The sequence below is a fragment of the Temnothorax longispinosus genome, chromosome 4 (assembly GCF_030848805.1).
Source record: "Temnothorax longispinosus isolate EJ_2023e chromosome 4, Tlon_JGU_v1, whole genome shotgun sequence".
Classification (NCBI taxonomy): domain Eukaryota; kingdom Metazoa; phylum Arthropoda; class Insecta; order Hymenoptera; family Formicidae; genus Temnothorax; species Temnothorax longispinosus.
In genome coordinates this window covers 3104635-3129481 of record NC_092361.1, presented here as the reverse complement: position 1 = coordinate 3129481, position 24847 = coordinate 3104635, and the positions used below count along the sequence as shown (strand labels likewise).

Here is a 24847-nt window from a genome sequence, read left to right as displayed (position 1 = left end):
CGCCGAGGCCACACTCCGACGTTCGTCGACGGGAGAAACGCGCGCCTGGCCATTTGCATCTCTCGCTACGTACCCCTCCATTGTCTCCTCCCAGCCTCTCCGTTTTTCACCGTTTCTCACGTACGCTTCGTTTATCTATCTTTGTCTTTCTTCCTCTCCTCTCTCCTATCTCTCTCTGTCTCTCTCTCTCTCTTTCTCTGTTTCTCTCTCTTTCTCTCTCTCTCTCTCTGTCTGTCTTTCTATCTTCCTTTACGCACTTCAATACGCTCGAGTTCCAATTTACCGGTGCAACGCGAGCGGTACTACGTTCATGTGCGTCGCGAGTGGGCCGATAGTGGATGATATGTAGCGGAAGACGCATCTCTCTCGGGTGTGATAGGGAAGAGGCTAGAATCGCGTGCTCGATGTAGAGTGCAACCGGCGAGGATATGGCCGACGGTTGCTCTGTTTCTTTCGGCATGTTCCTCACGGGAGTGCCCGCGAGTGCTGTCTCCGAGTGCGACGGCGGCGGACGCGCCGGTTGTGAATAATAGAAGAGAGAACGTTCCACGCTATTAGGTAGTATTGACGCTATTGGCGTTATGCTCGCCGGGAGAGAGGTGGATGCTTTATCGAGGCTCGTCGTATGTTTATCCATCGCCGCTTGTGCAAATTTACGTGCCATTGTCGTAACAACAATGCGTACGAACGCTATCGTAAATTTCTGATCAACATCAATCAGACAATTCGATTTTTCTGCCTTTGTGACAACTGATCCAGAAAATTTTTACTTGACTTTTTTTTTTTGTTAAATCAGCACGAAGGGAAATCGAACGAATTTTATTGCCCGTTTGCTTTTAGAGGGAGAACAAAAGCGCTAAGAGTGTATGGGATAATGGGAGCTTTTCCTTTTTGACGTGGATTGCCGTGGATTGCCGTGTGCGAATGTTGCAAGCGTGGCGAATATATTTTTAGTTTATATAGTAAAAAGAATTCGATGATCTTTTATTTACATATAACATAGAACAGGTCTTCCTTGTAACATGAATATTTGTGCACGCTATTTCATGGACTTTTACTTAAAAAATTACTAGCAGTTAACGTTTTTCCGTATCTGTGATAAATGGCGAGAGAACGTGCCGCGATATTCAACTTTTTGTCGAACGATTAGGTGAGATCAAATCAAATGAACTGATTTATTGGTCGTTTGATTTCAAAGGAAGTCTAATAAAGGGGAGAACAAAAACTAATTTCTTTTAGATCTCTTGTTGCAATGTAGGATCATAAACTTTATTATTACATATCGACAGTTTCAAAGGTAACTCGTCATTTTTTCTTAATTGCATAAATTTTTTTACGACATTTTTTTACGACTCGATGCACATTTTATTACGACGCCTCTCGATTATGGACTATAATATCTTTTTCCATTGGTATTAAAGAAATAGATTATGATTAACAGATCTTCTTTCTTTTAAATTCCATTTTTTTTATTCACGCGGTGTTAAAAGGAAAATGGGAAAAGAAAGTGATTGCGTTGCAGAAACGCTTCGTTTCGTTCCTTACTTCGCGCGGTATGAGATTTCGTTTAGGACGCCCTTGTAAAGGTATTGAAATATTTATTCGGGAGATCGATTACTTTAATGGACGCTGGTAACCTTGTTAGTAGAACTGAATCCTTCGATGATGAACTTTTTAATTTTGTTAAAGAAAAACGCTCGCGGCGACAATTTTGCGATACGCTCAGCAGAATAGGCGTTTGTAGCTTCCCATTTCTGAAAAGCCAGATAAATGGGCGGTCGTGTTCTTTTTCACAATAATATTTCGTACGCGCCTCGGGTTTTGCGCAAAAGTTTAATGGTCCCCTGCATCATCGAGACTTTGAAATAATAAACAAACTAATTTTGCAAACACCAATCTGTTTTATTTTCAAACACAGTGGATGCAGTATTATTATCGCGTGCTTTTATTTCGCGAGCATATTTTGCACACTTTAGACAAAACTAAATCTCTGAGCGTTATGCATTTTTTGTTTAATCCAAAAAGATGCGTCTGCATTAATTATTTAGATTGACTAGATAAGGAGATCCTGAGAGAATGGCAGGAACATTTAATTCGATGTTTAATTTTAGTTATTAAAACGCACGAGATATTATCTTAATGAAATCATTGTAATAAACTCAGACTGACAGACTATTTTCATCCATCAGATTTGCAATTATAAATTATGATATGAACTCGATTTTCGCATCGATTTTTCTATCTAGTAACTCGCGTTGATTCCGATGAACGATAGACAAGTTTTCTCACGTTTTATCATCTCAAACTTTTCGCTAAAGCGACGGAAACACATTTAAGTTGTTTTCGCGGGACCATTATTTTTCCGTTCGCTGAAACACACGCGGTATGATAATGTCGCGCGTAGGTGAATTATTTCCAACTGCAGGAGACTTTTATTCTCAAATTATTATTTAAAGCTTTTAACTAATTGTAATAATAAGAGATAAAACATGGATGTATTTTTATTTATAATTTTTAGATGTTTAAGCAAAGTACTTAAACATCTAAATTTTTAATTGTTCCGTTAAACATTAATTGTTTTATTACAGTAAACATTTTACACAGACTCGCGTAAGAGATCCGTTTATTGTTCATCTAAAATTTTTATAACCATGCAAGTAGCTGTCTTTTTTTATAAATTTTTTTTCCCTTATTTTTGCGCCTGTTTTTGTTTTTTCTTTCTCTATTAAATTTCGTTCACCCATCATCCCCAGAGCGTTCTTCGTCGCCCATCTGCGAAACAAGAGTACCGCTTTCCCGCGCATTCGTGTGTGCATTGCATTCTGTATTTCCGCGGTGAGATTTGCGACCCGATTGTCTGCGAAATTGACTTCACTTTAGTAGTGTACGAATAAGAGACATCTCGCAATAAAATTCTTATGCGCTAAATGAGCGCTTATGAATATGATATGTAGCTTAGGAATTTCGAATTGAAATTATAATTTATATATATATGTAAAATCGATACAGATATTGCAATAATTTAATAACGCAATCCATCTGTTAGTAACGGGAATCGCAAATGCACATAGATGATCAATATTTAGATTCATCAATTTATTACTCGCGGTAGTCCGTATAACGATGGCAGACTTCTATCAGGTTCTAATTTTTGCGTGGGACGGCTATTGTTGCTTATACTTTTGTATAAGCTATGTATAGAATGAACAATATCGACAGGTTGCAATTGAAACGGTTGCAAGTGAAACAAACGTTCATTCGACGGCGTTCGTCAAGTCTGTAACTCGCGGATGCGGCGCGAGATGATAGAGCCGGGGATCTCACGAGCACCTGTTGTAAAACTGCAGTGTGCGTGCATTTTCTTGTTGCGCAAGTTTCACCGTTCCAGAATCCGGCGAAGTTATACGCATATTCAGGTTTTATTTTTATCTCTAAAAATCTCCGAAGGGAATTTTGCATCAATCCGTGCGCTTTCGAGTGAGAATATCTCCTGTATAATCTTGTTTTGTTGTCTCGTGACTCGAAATCGTTATATTTTCGTGTGAATGGAAGAGGAAATAGATTCTTTCTATCGTGCAGAACAAGCGGACGTGCGGCATGATATTTGCCGATCCATGTACTTCAACTATATGAATTATCTGTGTATAACATCGCATACATTATAAATTCCTTTCTCTATTTTGCTTTTGACTTTTGTAAGTTATGATTTATAATTTAACATTCTGGCGGTATTAAAAGAATTGCATTGTAAAGAATGCAATAATCAGATCAAGTCGAATTATTTTAGTTATTGTAAATTATTGTTGTGGAATCTATTAATACGTATATATGTACCTACATTTATACGTAAGCATGAAGTGATATTTTGTTAGAAGTTACAACAATGGCACACACAATAGCTTCAGCAAATAATTTGAATGAAACGAATTTCAAAGAAGGGATAAACATTCGGTCGCTTTCTAGAAGCATTCAGATTGCACTAATTTCTGCTAATTAATATACGCGTATGATTATGTACTTTGCCACATATTGAAGAATGTATCGCGTTAAATTAAACTTCTCATGAACTTGTTGACAGTTAGGTATTTCATTGGGACGATATTTGCAAACGATATTGCATATATTAAAGAAAAGTTAAGTCACTATCATTTATCACTACTTTATTGATAGTCCAAGCCATTTACATGTGAGTCTTGAAAACCTTTTTAAAATCCTATGGTCTGTCGTATTCAACCGACTTTCATCGTGAGGCGGAAATGTCATCGAGAAATTCGATAATAGCTGCGAATGTATCAGAGATGCAATCTGTATACGAAGAAAATGCCATTGGTTGTCGACAGATAAATGTCAATTTAAAGCCTAGGAACAAGACAAGGAACAAGGACAGTCTTGACACTGATGCAGCTTCGGCAGAATGTATCTTTGGCAGAAACAAACGTCACGCAATGCCACATGGTTTCATCCGAGTGCTGCGTCGCCGCGATTATTTTTGGAATAATAAGGTTAACAAGAAATTACTCAATTCACAGTTTCGAGTAATCATGTGATTATTTGGCCAATTTAACGATTAGTGTGTGTGATAATAAAACCATTTTTTTCGTATTTAAGAAATAATATCAGTCCGCATATACCTGGACATATTTTATCATGTATCGTGATTTTTTTAAATATATTTTTTTCATTTTTTTATTAAATTTGAATAACGTTTGATCGTGAATTAGAGAAAATTATGTTCGTAAAAGCTAGATAATTGAAACGTTCGGATGATGTAACATCAAATAAAAAAAATATATGAATATTTATTTGAAAAATTAATCCGATTAAGTTTGAAAGGTCGATTTTAAAAATATTCTCAATATCGAGACTTTTGTTACTGTACAATCCGCGCGCATACTATTAATAATCCGTATATTGATTTACCTGAATCTATTCATAAACGTTGATAACCTATCACACCATGCATATAGTTTGCCCTAATTAAGTGTCATTTGCGATCATTTACCCGTTATTGAAAAACTCTCTTTGTTCACCTCTCTAAATCATGGTTCGCGTAATTAGTCGTCTTGAATTATATATTTTGGAATCTTGTTGTTTCGTATATGTTAAATGATATTGTATTTCTGTGTCTCATCCTTCGGTGAAAATTTAAATTTTAGATTACCTTTGATTTTATCAATATATATTTAAAAAATTTTTTATTCAATCAAGCTTTTTTAATTTTTTTGGAAGTTTTTTTAACTTGAAAGTACAATTTAACAAAATTATAGCATCGACTATATGTATTTTTTTTACATAACTTTACATAACAAAAGATAAGAAAAAAAAGAGAGCAAATTCAACATACAATACAATCCGTGATCTTGCATCGCGCGAAGCATTAACAAAGCGATTACACATATTCAAGATGCCAATGCTGGCGATCGATGATCTTCATAGGTGAACTTGGGCATAATCGTCGCAACGTTCCGTGCATGCGCATTGGCACGTTCCATAATCGACAACAATAGATGCACTCGTAATGCATTTAAGGCTATAGAAATGAGAAAACAACGTGTAGGAGAAGATATTTATTTGTGTATTGTTTTATTCTTTTCATCAGTACCGTAAGATTACCGTAATATTACCTTATTGTCGTTTTTTGATGAAACGTAACATTTTTATAATTCCTTCTTCGAAAGGTTTAGTAAAAATATTTAATATCGCGTTTCACGCAATATTAGTATTTTATTGAATCATTTTGCATTATTTATATATATCTATACATATATAAATATAAAAATATTAGATCGATAGTCAGAAATGCTGAACTTGTATGTTTGTTCGTGTTATTTATTTCTTTTTTTGTTACGATTTTTCATGTCGTTTTGTTTGAGGATTTGATTCTCATTGAATTGAAAAAAAAATATATATATATATAAATTGAGAGAATACTATATATATATTTATATACCTGCTATGTAGTATAATAATATAGATTCAAAAAACCATGCAGTTTGTAGTTTTTCTAAAGCTGTTATTAACGGAGGCTCTTGAATTACATTTTATACTTACTTATATTACGAATTATACTTACTTACAATAATTACTTAGTAATTAGTAAATATAATATTTTATTTTAATTTGATAAAATTCCGTATTCCATCGTAATTTATATTTATATCAGTAAAACGTAATCATGTTTGTTGTAGATGTAACACACATATTGCATATAATGCGATTAAATATGTTTTCAAAATATCTATTGCAACGAATATTATGTGTCGATATACGGAAAAATATTTATCAGTGTATCTTTCGTGAAAGACAACAAATTTTGTAACATTATTCATGAAACGTAACGAATTTGTAACATTCCAGCAATTTTAATTTCCAGTTTTAAGTTTGTCTGGTTTCCAAGCAATTTTGTGACTTACTTAATGGTTTGGCAAAAATTCTGGTAGATTGCAGGAAAATTAAAATCCCTCGGCGCGAACGGTGATCCCGCTGTGCTTGATTACAGTAGCCGTCCAAACTCGTTTATTTTTTTTCTTGCTCAGAAATGCCGGTAGGAAACTGTCTCGAATTTCGAACGCGCTTTTCTTAATGAACTGTGATATTAGGGAAAATTATAATGGCAGAAAGAGAAGTAAAGAAAGACGAATTATTTCTATCACTCTTTGTGATTACATATTTCTGTGATCGTTTTATTTATATTAATGGCAATATACATATATTAATCATTTGAATGCAATTAGGATAAGTAAAAAGTGAGGACTTTATAATTTACTTTAATTTAATCGAGTGCAAGGAATGTTTCGCAGGCTCGTGGTTTAGATTAAATTAATATAATAAAGCGCGAAGCCAATTAACGATTCCGGTCACTCGTTGAAATTGCGATTGTTTTGCAACTTTCGTTTGCACCACTGATTATTAATTATTTTGTACTTCAGACGAGTAGTCTACCAGTTTAGTCGGCGTCAGCTATTTCCATATTACCGCAGCTCGATGTAGCTGCATGGTGTAGCGAATAATCTCAAGAGAGAAGTGTAATTTACAATCTCTGAAGACGCTTTTATCCCCAGGATTTTACGGTTAAATTTTCATCATCGACGTTATTGGTTGTTACGAAAGAAAAATTTCTCTCGTAAATTTTTCAATTTTCTTTCTCGTTTTTTGTTTGTTTTGAAATTACATTACGGACTTATCTAATACATATTCATTATTAGCATAGAATTTTTCTGCAATTCAATAGTAGTCGATGTTTAATGAAAGACTTTATCGAATGTCTCAGTGATAATATTTTCGCCTTAACAACGCGAAATGGATGACATTAATTTATTATAAGGTACCTACAAACTTTTGTTTACATCTTGCAATATCAATATGTGACTATGTTCGATTCACTGATTAAGCATCGAATTATGTTGCCAGTAGTTGGCAGTTACAGTTTCTGGGATATTCCGCGTGGTTATAATTATTGACCCTTAAATTACTAATGTCCTTCATTCGTCGTGTCCACCATGTATGCAACGTATTCCATTTGAACCTCTCCTGTTCGATACTAATCCTTCTACAATCGTTCTACAAAACCCATTACGCTAAAGTGTAACCTATAGAGGATTTATAGCAGAGGGAAAATGTGCAACGACATTAAAATGCATTGTCTGTAGTGATCGATCTCGTCTATTTAGCTTATGCGTCTGAGATAAAGTTTAGTATAAATCACAGAATGATATTATTCTTTGACGCTTTTTTAATGCTTGTTTCATGTCGAAAGTCCAAACTCAATAAATTAATCGCTAACGAAAGCACATATGTGCAATAAGAGGAATAAATGAGAGATTACGAAAGATATTAGATTTTATGTCGCACATAGTGAACGTGTTGAAACAAAAATTGCACGAAGCCGCCATTGGCTGCGTCGAAATAATCTCGTGAATCTCCTTATCGTGTCGCAACCGTTATTATAGAACATAAATACCGTATGACCAGCGATTAAAAATAACGTCGTCATAAATACGCGCTTGTCGTTCATTGATTTATTAGCGAAATCGAACGTGTTACTCGCCGTGCCTCGTATCGAACCGTAGATTCGCCTCTATCCGAGAAACGCGATCGGGTTGTGCGTTGCGTGCTTGTCTTTTCGTTTTGCATAGCCTTCGGAGTCTTGCAGCCTTAACCTTTGCATTTAATTTACGACCTAGCGCTTCCTGCGCCGAAGAAAACCCTCGCTAAAGTACCATTATTGAGATTAAATGCACGCGCGCGATACAGCCTCTTAATTATAACGATTTGCTCCTCTGATTGCGCGCGGCGGGTTATCTTAAGATAGACTAGCGCAATGAAGAAACGCAAAGTAAGATTGTAACGTTCCAATATTTAATCACTTTATTTAAATGATACACGTATACGTAACAGTAAACGGAAAAATTAACATCTCAACACGATCATTATCAATATGTGGCATTGTGCGTACGTCGATATTATTACAAAACGTATAACTTCTTGCTTTTGCATGTATCTCTCTCCTCGGTTAATATTGAAATATCTGTTACTGCTATTATAAAACAAAAGCTTTTTCTCCGAGCACGTCGTGAATCATACACGAAATTTTACAGAACGTCGGTCCAATATCTCTAATAATTCTACGAGACTTACCCGAGCGCAACCTTCTCAACGATCGACAATCAATTTCGTGTTCTGGTCTGGATTCTGTATCGTCATCGTCATCAAGAGCCTCATTCATCATTACTGGAAATTACGCGATACGTCAAACGCATGCATATGAACTCCATTTATAGAGTAAACTGATATTTTTTAAAAAACGGAACGGTATTTCAGTGTCAGTGTAAATCCACGAGTGAGTGCGTGTAATCGAGGGTTGAGTAATGAGTTATTTGAACGAGAGGTCAAATTGAAAGCTCCTTCATGTCGGCCGATCGTAATGCACGACTAAACGCAAGAAACGACAATAATAGAATTCGTTCGCGAGCGATTCTTTCGCATAATTTAGACTTATAACTCGAGCATCGTGCCAAGATGGGAAATCCGTGCGTAGAAGTGCGTTCGAACCGACGGTTGCGTGTCGTAAAAAATTGCGCGTATCCTCTGATTATAGACTGAAACTGCTACGATCTTTCGCAATGTTAATTTCGCGTAATATCGGTCACCGTCATTGTGGATAAGAGTGGTTTAACAAGGGTGATTGAAATTCACCGTTTAACTGGAAGCGAAATGTAGTAGCGAGGAATTCGGGGTCGATGTGACATATCTTAAATAAACTGTTATAGTTAATTTTATAATCAAATGTTTATTGTACGAAAATAAGAATTGATTAAAGTTTGTTCTAACTGACCTCGACTTACCATCTCAGCGCTATTTTCTACAACATGATAACATCTATTTGATATATACGAGAAAACTGTGACGAGAAAAGCAAGAAGCTGAAATAAAAATATGAAAAAGTGAAGCGTTGGTATGCGGAATCGTGGATAACATAGTTTTATACTACAACAATCACTGCAGCAATCGATAATAGCACAATAGATTCAACAAGTAATAATATGTAGATTCTGTAATTCTTGAAAACAAACGGCTCGACGATGAGGCATCCCGAGCAAATGGAAAGCACCATCGACGGTGAACTGTACTGCAAACAAGAAGGCGCAAAGGGATGCATAGATATATCTAGCTTAGTCGCGGTTTGTTGTCTTAAAGTTTCCTAAACCGTGTATCCCCCCCCCCCTCCTCCCCGAGTGTCCTGACGAGCATGAAATAAATTAAGAGCGACGAGCGAGTTTGTCGACGGCAAACGACGACGGTGAGATTCCACATGTTCACTTTACCTTATAATAGCTGGTTACTTCGGGTCGTGAATAGTCGGATGGAAGTGCGCGAATGTGGCGAGAACGGGGAAACAAGATGGACGCGGAGACTCGAGTGCAAGTCGGAGAATGGCAAGTTCACTTTGAACTTCTTACGCTGGGAAAATAGCTCGTAGAGCGCCTTAACAATGTTTTACTGTTCCGGGCGACTCAGCGCAAGTGTCGACTAAAGGAGATAACAGAGTTCTCGTGGCTAATAAACGGAATCTTTGTAAGACGCGATAATACTGACAGGATTCGAGGACAGGTCACAGGAGCGTAAATCGAAAATGTCAAGAGAATGATGATGTTTTTGGATTTGCGTAGTAAACGCAAAGATTTGAAAAGAGGTATTTTCCATTAAATATTTCCTGGAATAAGGAAATTGCCGGTGGTTATCTCACTTTGGGCGATGTTGAGGATTTTGCTTTTATTTAAGGACAGATGGAAAAGCTTCAGGGGCCGATGTAATTATGTGGGCAAGAGGACAGGGAGAAAGACGATCAAAGGAAGCCTTGAGACAAAGGATAACTTGCTCCGCTAATCATTTTATTTGTATATGTTACTGCTACGAGACGATGTTGTATAATAATGGACTCTGCGAAAGGATAAATGTCGAGAATAAGGACATGATTTAGGAAACTCAGTGTTCGTTCAAAAGCGAAAGGTTGCGATACTTCAATATTCGAAGACACGGTTTGCCCGTAATCAATTTGTTAATAATGCGTAGATATCGTATAAAGAATAAGAAATCGAGTGTTTTAAAAAGAAGGTGTTGGGATTTTGAAAGTAATGATGGACGATTTTTGAGGCTTCGTCTCCTGAATTTTCCGAGATAACAAAGTGTGACGGGGAATTTATCGTGGTATTTAAGAGGCAATTCTATGTATCAAGACGACCTAAGAATGATGGCGAGCGTGGCTTGAATACGAATCACTAATTTAATGTGGTACCATGCTAAATGTGTCACGATGGAAATTTCACTGGCTGCTCGATATTCAGTTGATCCATTGTTTGATGTTCGTCGTGTGAGCATATTCAGATGTGAGAGACAATTTTCCGACGAATTAAAACGTTTCATTGCATGAAATAAAAGAAGAAAAAGCTAATGTTGAATACATTTTTAATGTTGAAATTCTATCGAAAGATTATACAATGATAGCGAGAAAGAAACACACGCTTCCTTATTTCTGTTATTTTTCACAGAGATAATCTAGAAAAAAGAAATAAGTATATTTAGAGTTTTGGAAGTCAGTTATTCAAACATTGCAGTCTTACGAAACATATCTCAGTCATATAAGTAAAGCCGGCAAAGGTAATTTCTACTCACTGAGATGAGATACATCGCTAATCTATTTATAATAAAAAACGAAAGCCTTGCAAAGGGACAATCTTTTCAGCGTATTTAAATTATTTAAATTATTGCCGTAGGAAATTTACATAGCTTACAAGAGTGACTTGAGAGAAAAAAGAAATGTGTGAAATTTGCACAGTACGCCAGACGAAGCCTTGAAGAAATAAAAAAATCATGCAACTCGCGAGACGTTACGTCAAGGAGTGTAAGCACGAGGCAAAGGAGCGGTTGAATTTCTTGGGAAAATGAAATCAACAGTTTGAATTCCGCGATACGACCGCTCGTCGCTCATTTATATGAATGTTAAGACTTCCAGAGCACTTCAGGCGACAAAGTTGTGCTAGAAGACGCCGGGAGGCGGCGATATCCCGTCGGTCCTTATCGGAGCGAAGGGCACTCACGTCTGCGCTCATGTCGAAACCGTATTTCATCGTTTCGAAAAGCGATTTGAAGGGTTAACAAAGAAAATAGCCTCGAGTATCGTCGATATAGATCGCGACACTCGACACTCAAGCGACAACTCACTCGCTCGAATCTGGGGACCGCTAATCCTCAGCGAGCACGTCGATCAGCATCGCGGACGCTGCCTCTGCTGGGACTTGGAACGGAACACTCTGGCTGCAGCTGGCCCCCCTGGATGTTTTGACATTGAGTGCGCTAGGGTGCCGAGGTGGGGGGCGCGTGGTCTTGCTGCCTGCCGTGCGCCGGCGGCGGCGGGGGTGGGGGTGGTGTTAATGTCTCGGGGGCCACCCCCGAGGCCAAGAAGAGTTCTTTGCTGAAGCATCAGCAGTATCAGCAGCCCCAACAGCAGCAGCACGAGCATCAGCAACAGAAAGTTCTGCAGCAGGAAAGACAATATCATTATCAACTACCGAAACGTATCTGTGTGGCTCAGTTTAAGGAACGTGCGCCGCTTGGTGATCTCGACGAAGACCTCGACGACGATCTCGACGACGAGGAGAAGGAGGAGTGCGAGCTAAGAATAAGCGAGGAGGAAGATTACGGCAGAGAGGGTAGTACTCAGCATCGGCTTAGCCCGCGGCTGCACGACATCGAGGAGGAGGACGATGAGGAGGGTCGTCACGTACGAGAACGGTCAGTCATTAATCTAGTTTCGCGGGCTTCTCGATCTAGTTTGCGCTAACCGTTTCGAAATTGAGTTTATTATTGTTTCGTCTTGATTCTTAAATTCTTGCGCTATTAGAAATGTTTAACGTCGCACGTTTTACATACGATATATCACGGGATCGACTATTACGTCGCATTAAGATCGTAGCATTTGAATTTATTTAACAGAGCCCTACTAGTATCAATCAAACTTAACAGACGCATTCAGCGAAGATTACAGTTGAGTAATAATCTAGTAGCACTCAAACATGATTAGATAGTTCTGTCGTATGGAGCTCGTTATGGATAGTTGTCAGTTAAAACAATCGCATTCAATTGTTACTCATTTGTTATCTCTATTAAATGCGTTCGATTATTATCCATACGGTGCACACAATTATTAAATTATTACTATTAGCCTGGCAGACATTGAGTTTTAAGAGTGCTCCGCATCACTAATTGTTATATATATCATTAATGCGAACGTATCGTGTCGTGTAGTGTAAACAACGCTTTAAGTAGCTAATTGCCGATTTAATTAAATATTCTGCTATAGGTATATCGATAGAATGCGTTAAATTTCACGATTAATTAATGACCCTTCTCTCTATGATCGCAATTAACTGACGGCAGCTCGCGTGTATATATGCGTGTAATTCATGCATTATTATCGTTATACGTTACGTATTAATAATAAAGCATTTTACGCACTCGACGTAATGTATTTCTCCAGTGTGGAGAAATACATAATCCCGCACCGTGGATTTTGTTTCCGCATTTATAAGCCAGGCAATACCAACGGAAAATTCTATTTTTATCCATTTACAATAGCGTTAAGCTATACATTATCTGTATGTGGAACTGTTCATTCTTTACATTATACAATTACACTTTGAAACGTATGTCTATAGATTCAGACGTCTGTTGCTGCGAGATTTGATGGACAAACTTTCTTGCCTGATCCATACATGTTTGCTTTACAGTTTCATTGTCTTGGACTGACACATTTCTCAATGTTACGCGTTATGTTGTAGCGTCATATGTACACATATACAATCAAACTTACGTTTGTCACATATCGACGTCAACGTCGAATTGCGTTTACTCGCCTGACTTTGTTGTTCACCCAATTTAACTGTGCATTACAGTTGCGAAAGTTACATTTAGTTTCAGCCTTCGAGATCGTTCGTCTCGAGGAAAGAGGAAAGTTATTAATATGTCACGCAAGCAATTGTGTGACGCAAAAGTGCCGGCAGACAAATACAAATAACTGGTAGCAAATATAAATAACTGAGATGAATCTATCCCAAGTTTTGGAACAATTTTCTATAAAGTAACAAAAGATAATTTTTTTAGAATAGTGCTAATTTGTTATATATCAGTTTCTTTCACTTAGATCTTTTTTTTCTTAGACAAAATTAGGAAAATGTATACCGAATATTGTATTAAAGATTTTTGATTATCGGTTTTTTTTTGCTAATACTGAAATATGGAGCGCGCCTTCATATACCGATTGATGCACTCGGCTCAATGGGACTCGCGTGGTTATTGTGCTCGTAGAGAATGGCACGGAAAGACCTTCGATTGGCCACACGACGGAAGGCAATCTCAAGAATGGGGAGATCTAATCTGCCCGCTATTCATGTCTTATATCGGATTAAATGTTACAAGTAATTCACATTGGTTGCTCTGCGTTCTTGACATAATTGCCCGTGGACTACTGCATCGAGATCTAGATTCACTTTTCGGACTATTTCTTTTTCATCTCTGCCCTCAGTTCTTCTCGAGCTTTTCTTTCTAAGGGCTTTTTAACAATAAATTTATTTTTTAACCCTTATAATTGCGCGTATACAAATACATTTATGACATACATATATGGATCGAATGTGTTCAAATAAATCGCTTGTGTTCAAAAAAATATAAAAGAAATCAGAGCGTGCTACTTTTAAATTCTAACAATAAGAGCTGTGAGAATTGGAACGATGGTGACATTTCAAATTAGATTAAACTCCATTCTCCAATGTTTCACCAACGTGGAGGAATTCGCGAAAAATATCATGAGATACAGCTTCTTAATTTTCTTTTTTTAAACAAAATATATTTAACGAATAAAGATAAGAGAAAATACTGTATTCTTGCATTTAGAGAAGATTTAGCAATAAATTAGAAGGGAACATACGAACCGTAAGAGGAACACTTTAATTCGAATACGCATTTACAACTCTCTCTTATTTATCGAAGTGATCTATATTAAGAGCTAATGATAATTGATAAATGTGCAAATTAATATATTGCGTTAATGTAGGATTCAATATGACGAGTATGAAGAGCAAAGCACTTGGATAAGCACGTTTGACATACTGGGTTTCATTATGGCCCGTCGATTCGCTCTTTGGATATTGTGAGCTGTACCGCAAACCTTTGGACGTTGTTTGAATATGGCGCATTAAAATAAGCGTTGCACGTGTAGTTCACCCGGTTTCTAGTCGTGATTTAATACCATCAGATACGTTAACAAGGGAAAGAGATATCTGACGCAAAAAAGAAAAAGAAAAAATACTAGAGCCATTTCTTTTTGCTATGTTATGAGAATATATATATATATATATATATATATACATATATGCGTTTTATTATACAGATATTATATTATAACAGTATTGTTACGTTTGTTTGTATATGTTTTATTCAAAACCTTCCTCCAGAACCATTAGTTCGGAGTGATGTATTGTTATCAGATATACGTATCAGATGTATATATTTTTCGACATCACAAAGTAGAAATGAAAAAAGTCACTTTGCAAATAACAGGGGCAAATTTGGATACCGAGACAATTGCTTTAAGTATGTATAAGTTAATAAGATTTTCAAGAGGTTAATTTTGAATGCTATTTTAATAAAAATTAGATTTTTATTTCTTCTATTCGGGAAACATGAAAAATTCGAATGAGGAATAACGAATAGTAAGAAGGAATATCGTGAGAGTATATGCTCCTTGCGTGAAAAGTGGTCAATATCACTGGGGTGATATGTGCGTCATGACTATCCAATGAGCCGCAGGAAACATCGAGAGCGTGCCCGAAATTTCCCCGAGTGGACATTGCCGACCAAATGGAATTAGGGAGATGCAGGCTGTGGGTTAACAGGAACACGTATCGGATACGCTTTAAAGCCTACCGTTATATAGATCTAGAACTTGTGGATATTCGCTCCGATAATTACATAAAACATGGCTGCGCGAGAGAATTGCCGCTAGTTAAATATGTGTTTAATAAATGCGAAACGTATGACGTTTAGCGAGGAAAGAAAGTACTATGTTAATATGTTAATCATGTATGTCACGTCTGTTAGCTTGATGTCTAAAATTTATTAAGAAAAATTATTATGTGCCTAATAAATACGTTTAATAAGTAAACTTTCAAGGGTTTAATTTCAAGTAAGCATTAAATTATTCGTAACAGTTACATAATCTGTTATCAAATCTTTTATTTTATTATTGAAGTAAAAATATTTATTATGTAAGAAAAATTTATTATTTTTCAAGTTTAAGAGTTACGTTATAAATGTCTATGGTGTCATGTGAGCTAAAGATTAAAGACTGCTCTTATACTTTCGGACTGAAAGAACTAATACGTAGATCTAATATACGTATACAATCATCCAGAAAATGGTCAATCCAATATTGTTTGTTTAGCGTTGATTGTGGTTTTCCTCTCAATTCAGCGGTCTAACTCTAATGATGTGCGGCCATCGGTTTTACGCTAATGGCCATTACTATTAAGCGTCTAAGTGCAGACGCGTTATCAAGCGTATTAGCTAATTTAAACGTGAAATGATCGATACGCACGCACATGCCTGCCAGCGACACATGTGTGAACAGTTGAAGAAACATTTCGTTCATAACTGTGGCGCGAGAGATGTATTAATAATACGAAAGTGCTATTTATAGATATGCGGTCTGTAGAAAATTATAAGATAATTAACATGTTATATTATTGCGAAAATGTGGAAGTGGCTGGGACGGAAATACGAACTTGAGGCATAGCTGTAGGCAAGCTTTCTCGGGTTACTTAGAGGGTAGAACATGATCGAACCAATAATTAACTTGTCTCGAGAAAGCTAAAACGGCTGACGTAATTAATGTAGGGAATACTTATAAGATTTTAATTAAGGATGTAATGAGGCAGAAACTATTTGAAAATCGCCCAAGCTGTTAATCGATTATTTCTCTCTTCTTTCAACACTCCATATATGTGTTTAAATTAAGCGGATTTTTATTTTGAATTTAACAACAGATAAATTTAGGTTAGCATATATGTATTATTCTTTTAAATGATTGTTCCTAATTTATAGTTAAAAATATTTCAGTTAATGCTGTTATTTTATGATATTGAGATACTTGGATTATCGTTATTTTAAAAACAAAACTTAATCTCTTATTGTTCACCGCAAAACGGGATCGGTGTGAGTTTTTTTGTGCATATTGATCGGTTTAATACAATCGGTTTAATCGTTTTCACATGTGAAACTTGAGTATCTACGAGCACCGTTTGATATCGATTGTCCTGATTTTTTGCAAAATTGCATGTATAAAGCAAACGTTCCAGGATTACCTATAATTTATAGACACGTCTTATTGATTCGCGAATACCAAGTAATACCTGAGCTATTTTAAGTTTCGCTCGAGAGCTTTTATACTTCGTTAAATTCGCGATACTTTCTATCTTTGACTTGAGAATGTAGAACGGGATACGTTGCCAGAGAGTGAGCGCGATCTGAATTACAACGCCATAATGATCGTATCCTGTCCGTCGCGAAATAGATCGTCCGGTAAGCTAATTTCAAGGCGAATTTCGTATAATTAGAACGTCCTATGGAAATGAAGCTGTGAGTGCGCTATGCACCTCCGTTACGTCGACTGCACGTATGTGATTCGAAGTTCGAGGCGGAATTTTAGCGATGCGACTATATGGCGATATGGCGAAGAGGAGCGGGAGTACAAAGTGACTATTTCCTTCGATGTTATTCGAGAATTCAGTTCCGCGTATTAGCAGTCTATAGGCGCGTATATACGAGCCGCATTGTGCCGATAGATATGTGCATATGTGCAAAGATCTGGCTATGTAATGATTGTAATGTTACGATGCAGTCGGCACGGGGTTCTGGTATTATATTAGGACGACCAGGGATTTCGTCCCTCTCTCTCTCTCCCTCTCTCTCTTCTCCCCTCTCTATCTCCGTTCGCGAGATTGGCTCACGTTACGTTATATAGTCAGTCCGATTGATCAGAAATTCGTGCACGTGCTTCAATATGCATTGACCGTTCGCCGCGATATCGAAATGCCGACTTATTCCGTGTCACAAAGCAACCTGTTGATGTTCTATGTCCTGTTAAAATCGCGGTCGATCGATGATAAATCTAATGGCATCTAACGGTGATGGTGATTGGTGATGGTGATTTGTAACAGATTGTGGATTCGCGGATTATGTCGGCGCGGACATAATTCGCGGACACATGTTCGCACGTGTCATTTTGACGAATGCAGTCGCAGTCGTATCAAAATGCTAAGTTGTATCTCACTGGCGAAAAGCACCGTATACGGTATATACCATCGGTATTGACGTAACCGGGATGCTCCATAGAGCTGGTTCACCAACGATAATTCAGGATCTGTTGACGTAGAACGTAAGCCCTTACGCGTCAAAACGTACATAAACGAGAACTGCGGAAGTAATGTATGAATACTAATGCTCGGAAAGCCCTGCAGCGAATGGGATCGATTTGATTAATACGCAGAATAATCTGTATTGATTTACGATTATGATTCCCAATAACATCTATGCATTGTCGACAAGCGCGATGCGTCCATCTCTGCAACGTGTCCTTCGTGTTTATTATTTGTTAATCGGTAACGAGAGCTTAGAAATGCGATGTAACAAATGCGTTTCTTTACGTATTTACGTATAAGCGGGTTTCTATATTATTATACTTCTTTTTACGTTGAGTTTATTTATTTAATCTCTTTTTATAAGCAATTTTGATTGTAAATATAAAATTATACGCGCCGAAATTTTGTCAAATCTATTTTTTGTATGATTGCTTAATTTATAGTAAGTCTCGCGAACTGATGGATTATGTAGCTTATATCTATTTTGCAATCAAATGTTATTAGACGATACACCAGTATTTACAAGCCACTCGTTGTTTCTAAATAATATTTCAACTCAAGCTCATTAATTTTTTATTAGGTTTATGTGTTATTTTTGTCGAATTATTTTTTGCCGGATTATCTTTCGCGTTTTTTTTTAACGGATCATGATTGGAATGGATAAGTGCATTGCACTTATCCATTTGTGCGAATCGATTGTAATCGCGTTTTCTCACACGTCTCTAGAAACCTTTTGCTATGCGCTGCTCGACAGCTCTGATGCAAAACCGTCTTTCTCGCTTTCGTCGTAACCATTTTCGCATTATGTTACCGTACAGCGACAAGAGCAAATAAGAAAGAAAAGGATAAAAAGAAAAATGAGCAACGAAAGATCCTCGCGGCAACACGTATGCAGTCTCTCGGGTTCAGAAGTGTTAGCTATCCCTGTCGTGGCCCATTTCCCTAGCACATCCGGTTACCGGAGCCGGAGAAGTAGAAATCTTGCGATGTGGTTATGACAAACGTCACGTTACGCTAAGTATTATAATACGCTTGACAATCATGTCTGAGTTCCATCATCGAGATCAGATTAAAAGCGTTGACGTTCTGAGAAACCTATTTCGTTCTATTGTTTTGTGTGATAAATGGGATAGATAATGAATAAATTGTAATCATGGATTTATATAACGCGCGATATTGATCCAGGCTTTTAGCTACACAGCTTGATACGATGACCCGAGCTAGTTAGTCGTTGTAATTAATTCAGAAATCGTTTAGAGAGAGTGAGAGAGGGAGAGGAGGGAGAGAGAAAGAGAAAGAGAGAGCGCGCCGGAAAGGTCGGTCGTTACCGTCACTGTATTATAATTCTGTAATACAGGTATAATGAATTTAGATATTACGACGTAGTTCATGAACATATTCATATAAGACAAAATCTTTAAATAGTATATTCTAGCATATATTACAGTAATATATCTCTTTTTTTAGATGAGATGTCACATTTCTGTCTCATTATATTTGAATGATAGATCTTTGGCCAAGAGTTGATATTTCTCTCGCAGTTTTATGACGAAGAGAATCCTTCAGTACGTCGAAGTTTTTGGGTGAACAGAGAAGCAAGGCGAAAAAAAAGAAAGAGACCAAAAAGAAAAGGGTATTAGAGAGGAGAGTATAAGTAAAAAATAGAGGGCAATATAAAGGCGAGATCCTTTTAACGCAGCAACAGATTGTCATCACGTGTTAAGTCGCTCAAAGTGCTTTTGCGAGGGAACAATAAATCTGTTAGGGATTCGGTCAATTCTGCACAGACGCGATAATTTAAGATATTCTTAATTAGAGACGCGGTATATATACACGCGGTCTGCCTCCGCCGTTCGACACGGTGAACACGTTGGTATGCCAACGTACGTTTCCAACGCCATTTTCAGACAGTATCAACCTAAAAAATCGCCAACGCCGAGCGGCAGCAGGTCGGGTTGGCGTTCCCGTAGGAGCGTCACAACGGCGGGAGCCCCCGGAGGGCACCAACACCACGTGATCGCTACTGCCGCCGCGACGGCTCAGGCTAGGATGCAGGCCGAGCAGGGCAGCATCGGCGAGCTACGTGGATACCACAATCTGCGATCCCGCAGGCACACTTTGGCCAACGTTCGGTGAGTGTCTCGATTTTACCCATTGAGATGAGCGGCGCAAATGGAGCGCCGATCAATACTTGCAGACGGCAAGAATATGTTTATAGGAGACGTCGCGCAGATGTCTGAAAGGCATACTAAATTTTTGAGATGTCCTTTAGATATCCCCACTCTGCGCCGTTCTGTCATCGCGATTGAAATTGCTCATTGAGAGACGCGTATGGCAACCGAAAAGAATTTCGATTCCGCATATAAAACCATGTTTATTTGTTTATTGTACGATAGTTGAATTGCACGAAAGTACTTTTTGAATTTAAAATATAGATTAAAATTTATTCAATTTATTCAAATTGACTATCTACTTTGAATCAAAACGATATATTTAATATGTATTATATGTATGCACACGGTACACGTGCCAAAAACATTTGAATATGAATTCTATATTTGATTTTATCGTTGCGCTACGCGTTGCAACGAATGAATTAACAGTATAGGAAAAGCGTTTGTTCATATAATGGAATTGCTCGCGTATACCATATATCATTGTAAAGATCGTATTATCGAAAATTTTACGTACGATATATGATCTCTTCTCTCATCTTTTTTATCCTCCCGTTTTTTTATTGGCGTTGTCTCAACCAGAAATCTAATATGGGAATTCGCTATTCTCACTCTGATTAAATTCTACGAAGCATTTTTCACATTTTATTCATGATTCCGCTGCTCGTCACTTTTTCAAAATTTTTACCCTTATCATCTTGTCAGTGTCATAATGTTTTATAATATTTTCTTGCTCATTCTAATTGCGAATATTTTTAATAGTTTATTATTTTAATATCATATTATTAAATGAATGAAATCATTAGCAATAAACGCCACAATATCAATTTAAAGTGTTTAATTGAACAAACAAGTACATAGATATTATTATACGACTGATTGAATAGAATAATGATGCTTAATCCGCACAATAACAATTTCCTTTTTTAATTGGTCCTACGCTAGTCTTTTCTAATTCGAAGCAAATGCAACTGGGGGACAATGGGTCCACGGTCAGTTTTTCTGAGTCCTCTAAAATCGATTGCATATCATTCTTCCTTTTTTGTTCGGGATTAGTCTTTCGCTTAGGTATTTTAGCCAAACAAGCCTGATCCCGTTTCTCGATCGCTCTTTTCCGGGGTACCGCGCGACACGATTTACCGGTTAATGACGCACAACCGCAGCTCTCCTGATCGCGAGAAATCTTCTTGATAATTTTCTCTACGTGATGCCTCTCGCGCGGCATCCTGCTCTGGATTTTCGCCATGCAATCGGGACACAATCTATCATGCGGTATCGGGTGATCGATTTTAGGGCGAATAAACATACGCTTGAACGCAGTCACCGCCGGAGGCGTTGCAGTTTTCACATCAATCTGCGGTTGAATTTCTAATCTAGGTCCTGTCGATGGGGGAGTCGGAGTTCTACCGCACAAGCAACAGTTACAAGCCACCCTCTTCATTTCCTCCGACCTCCCACCATAATTAATCGTCCTAATCTCGCGTTCTGTGTCCGGTCGCACTAGCCCGGCGGCGATCTTTATAGATCGTAAAAGTTCATCCGTGGGCACTCTCGCGCGTTCTCTTTCATCTCTTACAACTCGGTCGTGGCTAACGTGGCTTGTTTTATCCGTCTGTGATCCGGTGCTGGCGGTCGTGACGGTCGATTGGTCCTTTAAGCGTTTGCGCCAGAGCATTTTTCGGCCGGTTATTTCAGGACGGTCGCCGGCGATTTCAGTCCTCGATGCTTTTAGCTCGACTGGTTTTAAATATTCACTAATAATTCGTATCGGCGACGTACGGGGCGGCGGTTCAGCGGTCGAAACTGTCTGCGTGGTTATTTGTACAACTTCGGTTTCGACGGCCTCAGTTTGTACGAGTTCGGTTTGCATGACCTCGTTTTGAACGACCTGAGTTTGGATCAGTTCAGTTTGTACGACTTCGGCTTGTATGATTTCGGTTTGTACGATTTTGGTTTGAAGAACATCAATTTGCGGAATGTCGAACGGCCTCGCGGTCTCGATCAGTGGTTGCTGCAAGTGAAACAGTCATACATTTCAGAACGGTCAGTCGTTATTAATTAGTATATACCAGAACGAGATAGGAAACTACGAATAATTTAGGTTTAGGAGATTTCGTACATATAATATACAGAAAGCCATATTATACCGTCCGTAAAAAAAAAATATTAAAATTACAATATTTGTCGAGAAACTGTCAATTAATTATTAATAACTGTTAATAAGAACGGCAATTAAAGTGGATAACGTTTACTAACCAAATAACATCCCGCACAGGGTTGCTTTGCTGGTATAATCTGTAATAGTTCTTTCTCTTTGAACTTCGCTATAATTAGATACGGTTGTGCCACTAATTGTGGATCGAGTGATATCGCTGGTATTTCTATTTCGGTCGACTTAATCTCAGCAATTGGAATTTTTAATTCTATCTGGACCACTTCTGGCTTTTTCTCTTCTACTGGTACTTCTTTTTTGTTCTCGACGGTTGGTCTCTTGGACGGCGGGACTTCCGTCAGTATTTTCTTTCTTTCTACAGGCATTTCTTCTTCTTTCTTCTTTTCGGGTAACTCAATAAATGATGTAACTTGTTCCGGGAGTGTAACTTCGTCTTTTATTTCTTCGTCTTTGTTCTTTTTCATTTCTACTTTGAGCACAGATTCTTCTGCTGGTTCGATCTTCTTTTCCACTTCTCTTTTTATTGTTGGTGGTGTTGGTATTGGTGGTGTCGGTGGCTGAATTATTTCAATCTTTTCTTCTACTACATCCGCAACTGATAATAATTCTTCTGCTTCAATTTTTTCTTTTTTTATTATGTCTTCTATCGGTGGCAATCTCGCAGCTTCAATTTTTTCTTCTTTTGCTAGATCCGTGATCGGTGGCAACGTTACGGCTTCAATATCTTCTTCTTTTTCTATGTCCTCGATTTCCGTGACTTCATTTTTTTCTTTTTTTACTATATCCGTTATCAGTGGCAATTCTACGGCTTCAATTTTTTTTTCTTTTTCTATATCCAAAATTGATGGCAACACTGCGGCTTCAATATCTTCTTTTTTTTCTATATCCTCGATTGGTGACACTTCCGTGACTTCGATTTGTTCTTTTTTTGCTGTACTCGTTATTAGTGGCAGTTCTGCAGCTTTATCTTCTTTTATTAGTGCAGGTTCTTCAATTTCGATTTTTTCTTCCATTACTGTGTCCACACGTAATGATTCTTTTTCTACTTTTTCTACATCCAAAATAGGTGTAGGTTCTTCAATTCTAATTTCTTTTTCTACTGCATTTGCAATCGGTACTTTTTCAACATCGACGGTAGGAAATTTGTTGGGTTCGAATTTTTCTACCTCGCTTATATCCACGGTTGGTGAAACTGCTTCTGGTATAATTTCCTTTACCTTTGTCTCATTCGTTGCTAGTATTATTTTCTCTTGCTCTACCTCTTCCATTTCTGGAACCGGCGGAATTACAATTTCATTAGTTCTTATGATTTCCTTATGTGGTATCGTTTCTTTTATGTCTGTTATTTCAGTTTCATTAAATTGTGGAATTTCCTCCGACTTTTCTACGACCTCTTTTACAAATTTGTTTTCCTCTATTACTGTCACTGGTAATGCTTTACTTATTCTTTCGTTTTCTACTATTATTTCTTCCTTTTTTATTTCTGTTGGTATGTCTTTTTCATTTTTTTCGTTTCTTTCTATGTGATTAGGTATAACTTCTTCCTCTTCTATTTTTGGAACAACCAACGTTTCTTTTTTATCTGTAGAATTTACCGTTTTATCATTTTCCACTAAATTTACTGCTAATTTATTATTTGTCAGATCTTCGACTGTTGCGTTTCTCTCTGCAGTTTCATTTTTAGATATTTCAATTTCTTTTGTATTTTGTGCGATATCTTTGATTCGTGTTTCTTCAGCTCTTATATTTTCGATATCTGATTCATATGGTTCGGATACAGCTAACGGGACCGTGTCGTCCTTCAAATCTTCTTTCTCGTGAATTGTAGGGGACTGAAAAGAATCTTCGATTGAAATCGCCGTAGGGGGTTCTATGCCAATTGGTACTTCCTCTTTTGTAAGAGTAGGCAGTAATTCTGATTCAGCTATTGCTTCTATTGGAGCTTTCACTTCTTCCGATGTTTCCTCAGAGTCAGGAAATGGTACAGATTCAATTTTTGTCACAGGTTCCATTTCTTTAAAATTATTAATTCAAAATTATTAATTTGTCTTGTAACTTAGTTTCATTTGTTAGGTGTTTATTTTTATTTTGCTTCATTATTTTATTTCGTTCTTCTCAATCACCTTTTCCTGCTTACCTTCTGTAATTGTTGTTGCGTTGTTCTCTTTCACTTCCTTAGGTTTCACCTAATAGAATATAATTAAAACTATAATAACATTTCAATCTAAAGATATTACGATTAGTTAAATTAAAAGCACTCTTACAAATTTTCTTAATCATTAATTATTATTAATTGGTGAGAATTCAAAAATGCTATTTGTATTATTGCTATGATTATTGCTTATGAACAATGAATCGCAATATTATGTTAATCTCTTACCCCGACATACGTGCTAACTTGTTCAACCAAGATATCAGCATCCTTTTTTACTTCATGACAGTCAGGATGTCTCTGAAAATGATGCGGAACAGAAATATATTAATATTAAAAAGAAAAGAAATATTCTCTGCCCTTATGTTGCTCATAA

General features: G+C 37.2%; 1 protein-coding gene across 3 annotated transcripts in view; it reads left to right on the top strand.

The window, feature by feature from the left end:
• The window catches only part of Dnc (phosphodiesterase dunce), a 299778-nt gene that overhangs the window by 39285 nt on the left and 235646 nt on the right, over nt 1-24847 (top strand). Inside the window, exons 1-3 of one of the 3 annotated variants that reach the window (XM_071775392.1) lie at nt 43-558; nt 8598-12291; nt 19880-20104. The exons of 1 other annotated variant lie outside the window; for it this stretch is intronic. In XM_071775392.1, the coding sequence (XP_071631493.1) occupies nt 20022-20104 (83 nt within the window). In that variant the 5' untranslated portion in view covers nt 43-558; nt 8598-12291; nt 19880-20021. Of the gene's footprint in view, nt 1-42; nt 559-8597; nt 12292-19879; nt 20105-24847 lie in introns of those variants that run through there. One more of the 3 variants, XM_071775380.1, reaches the window with a different exon arrangement.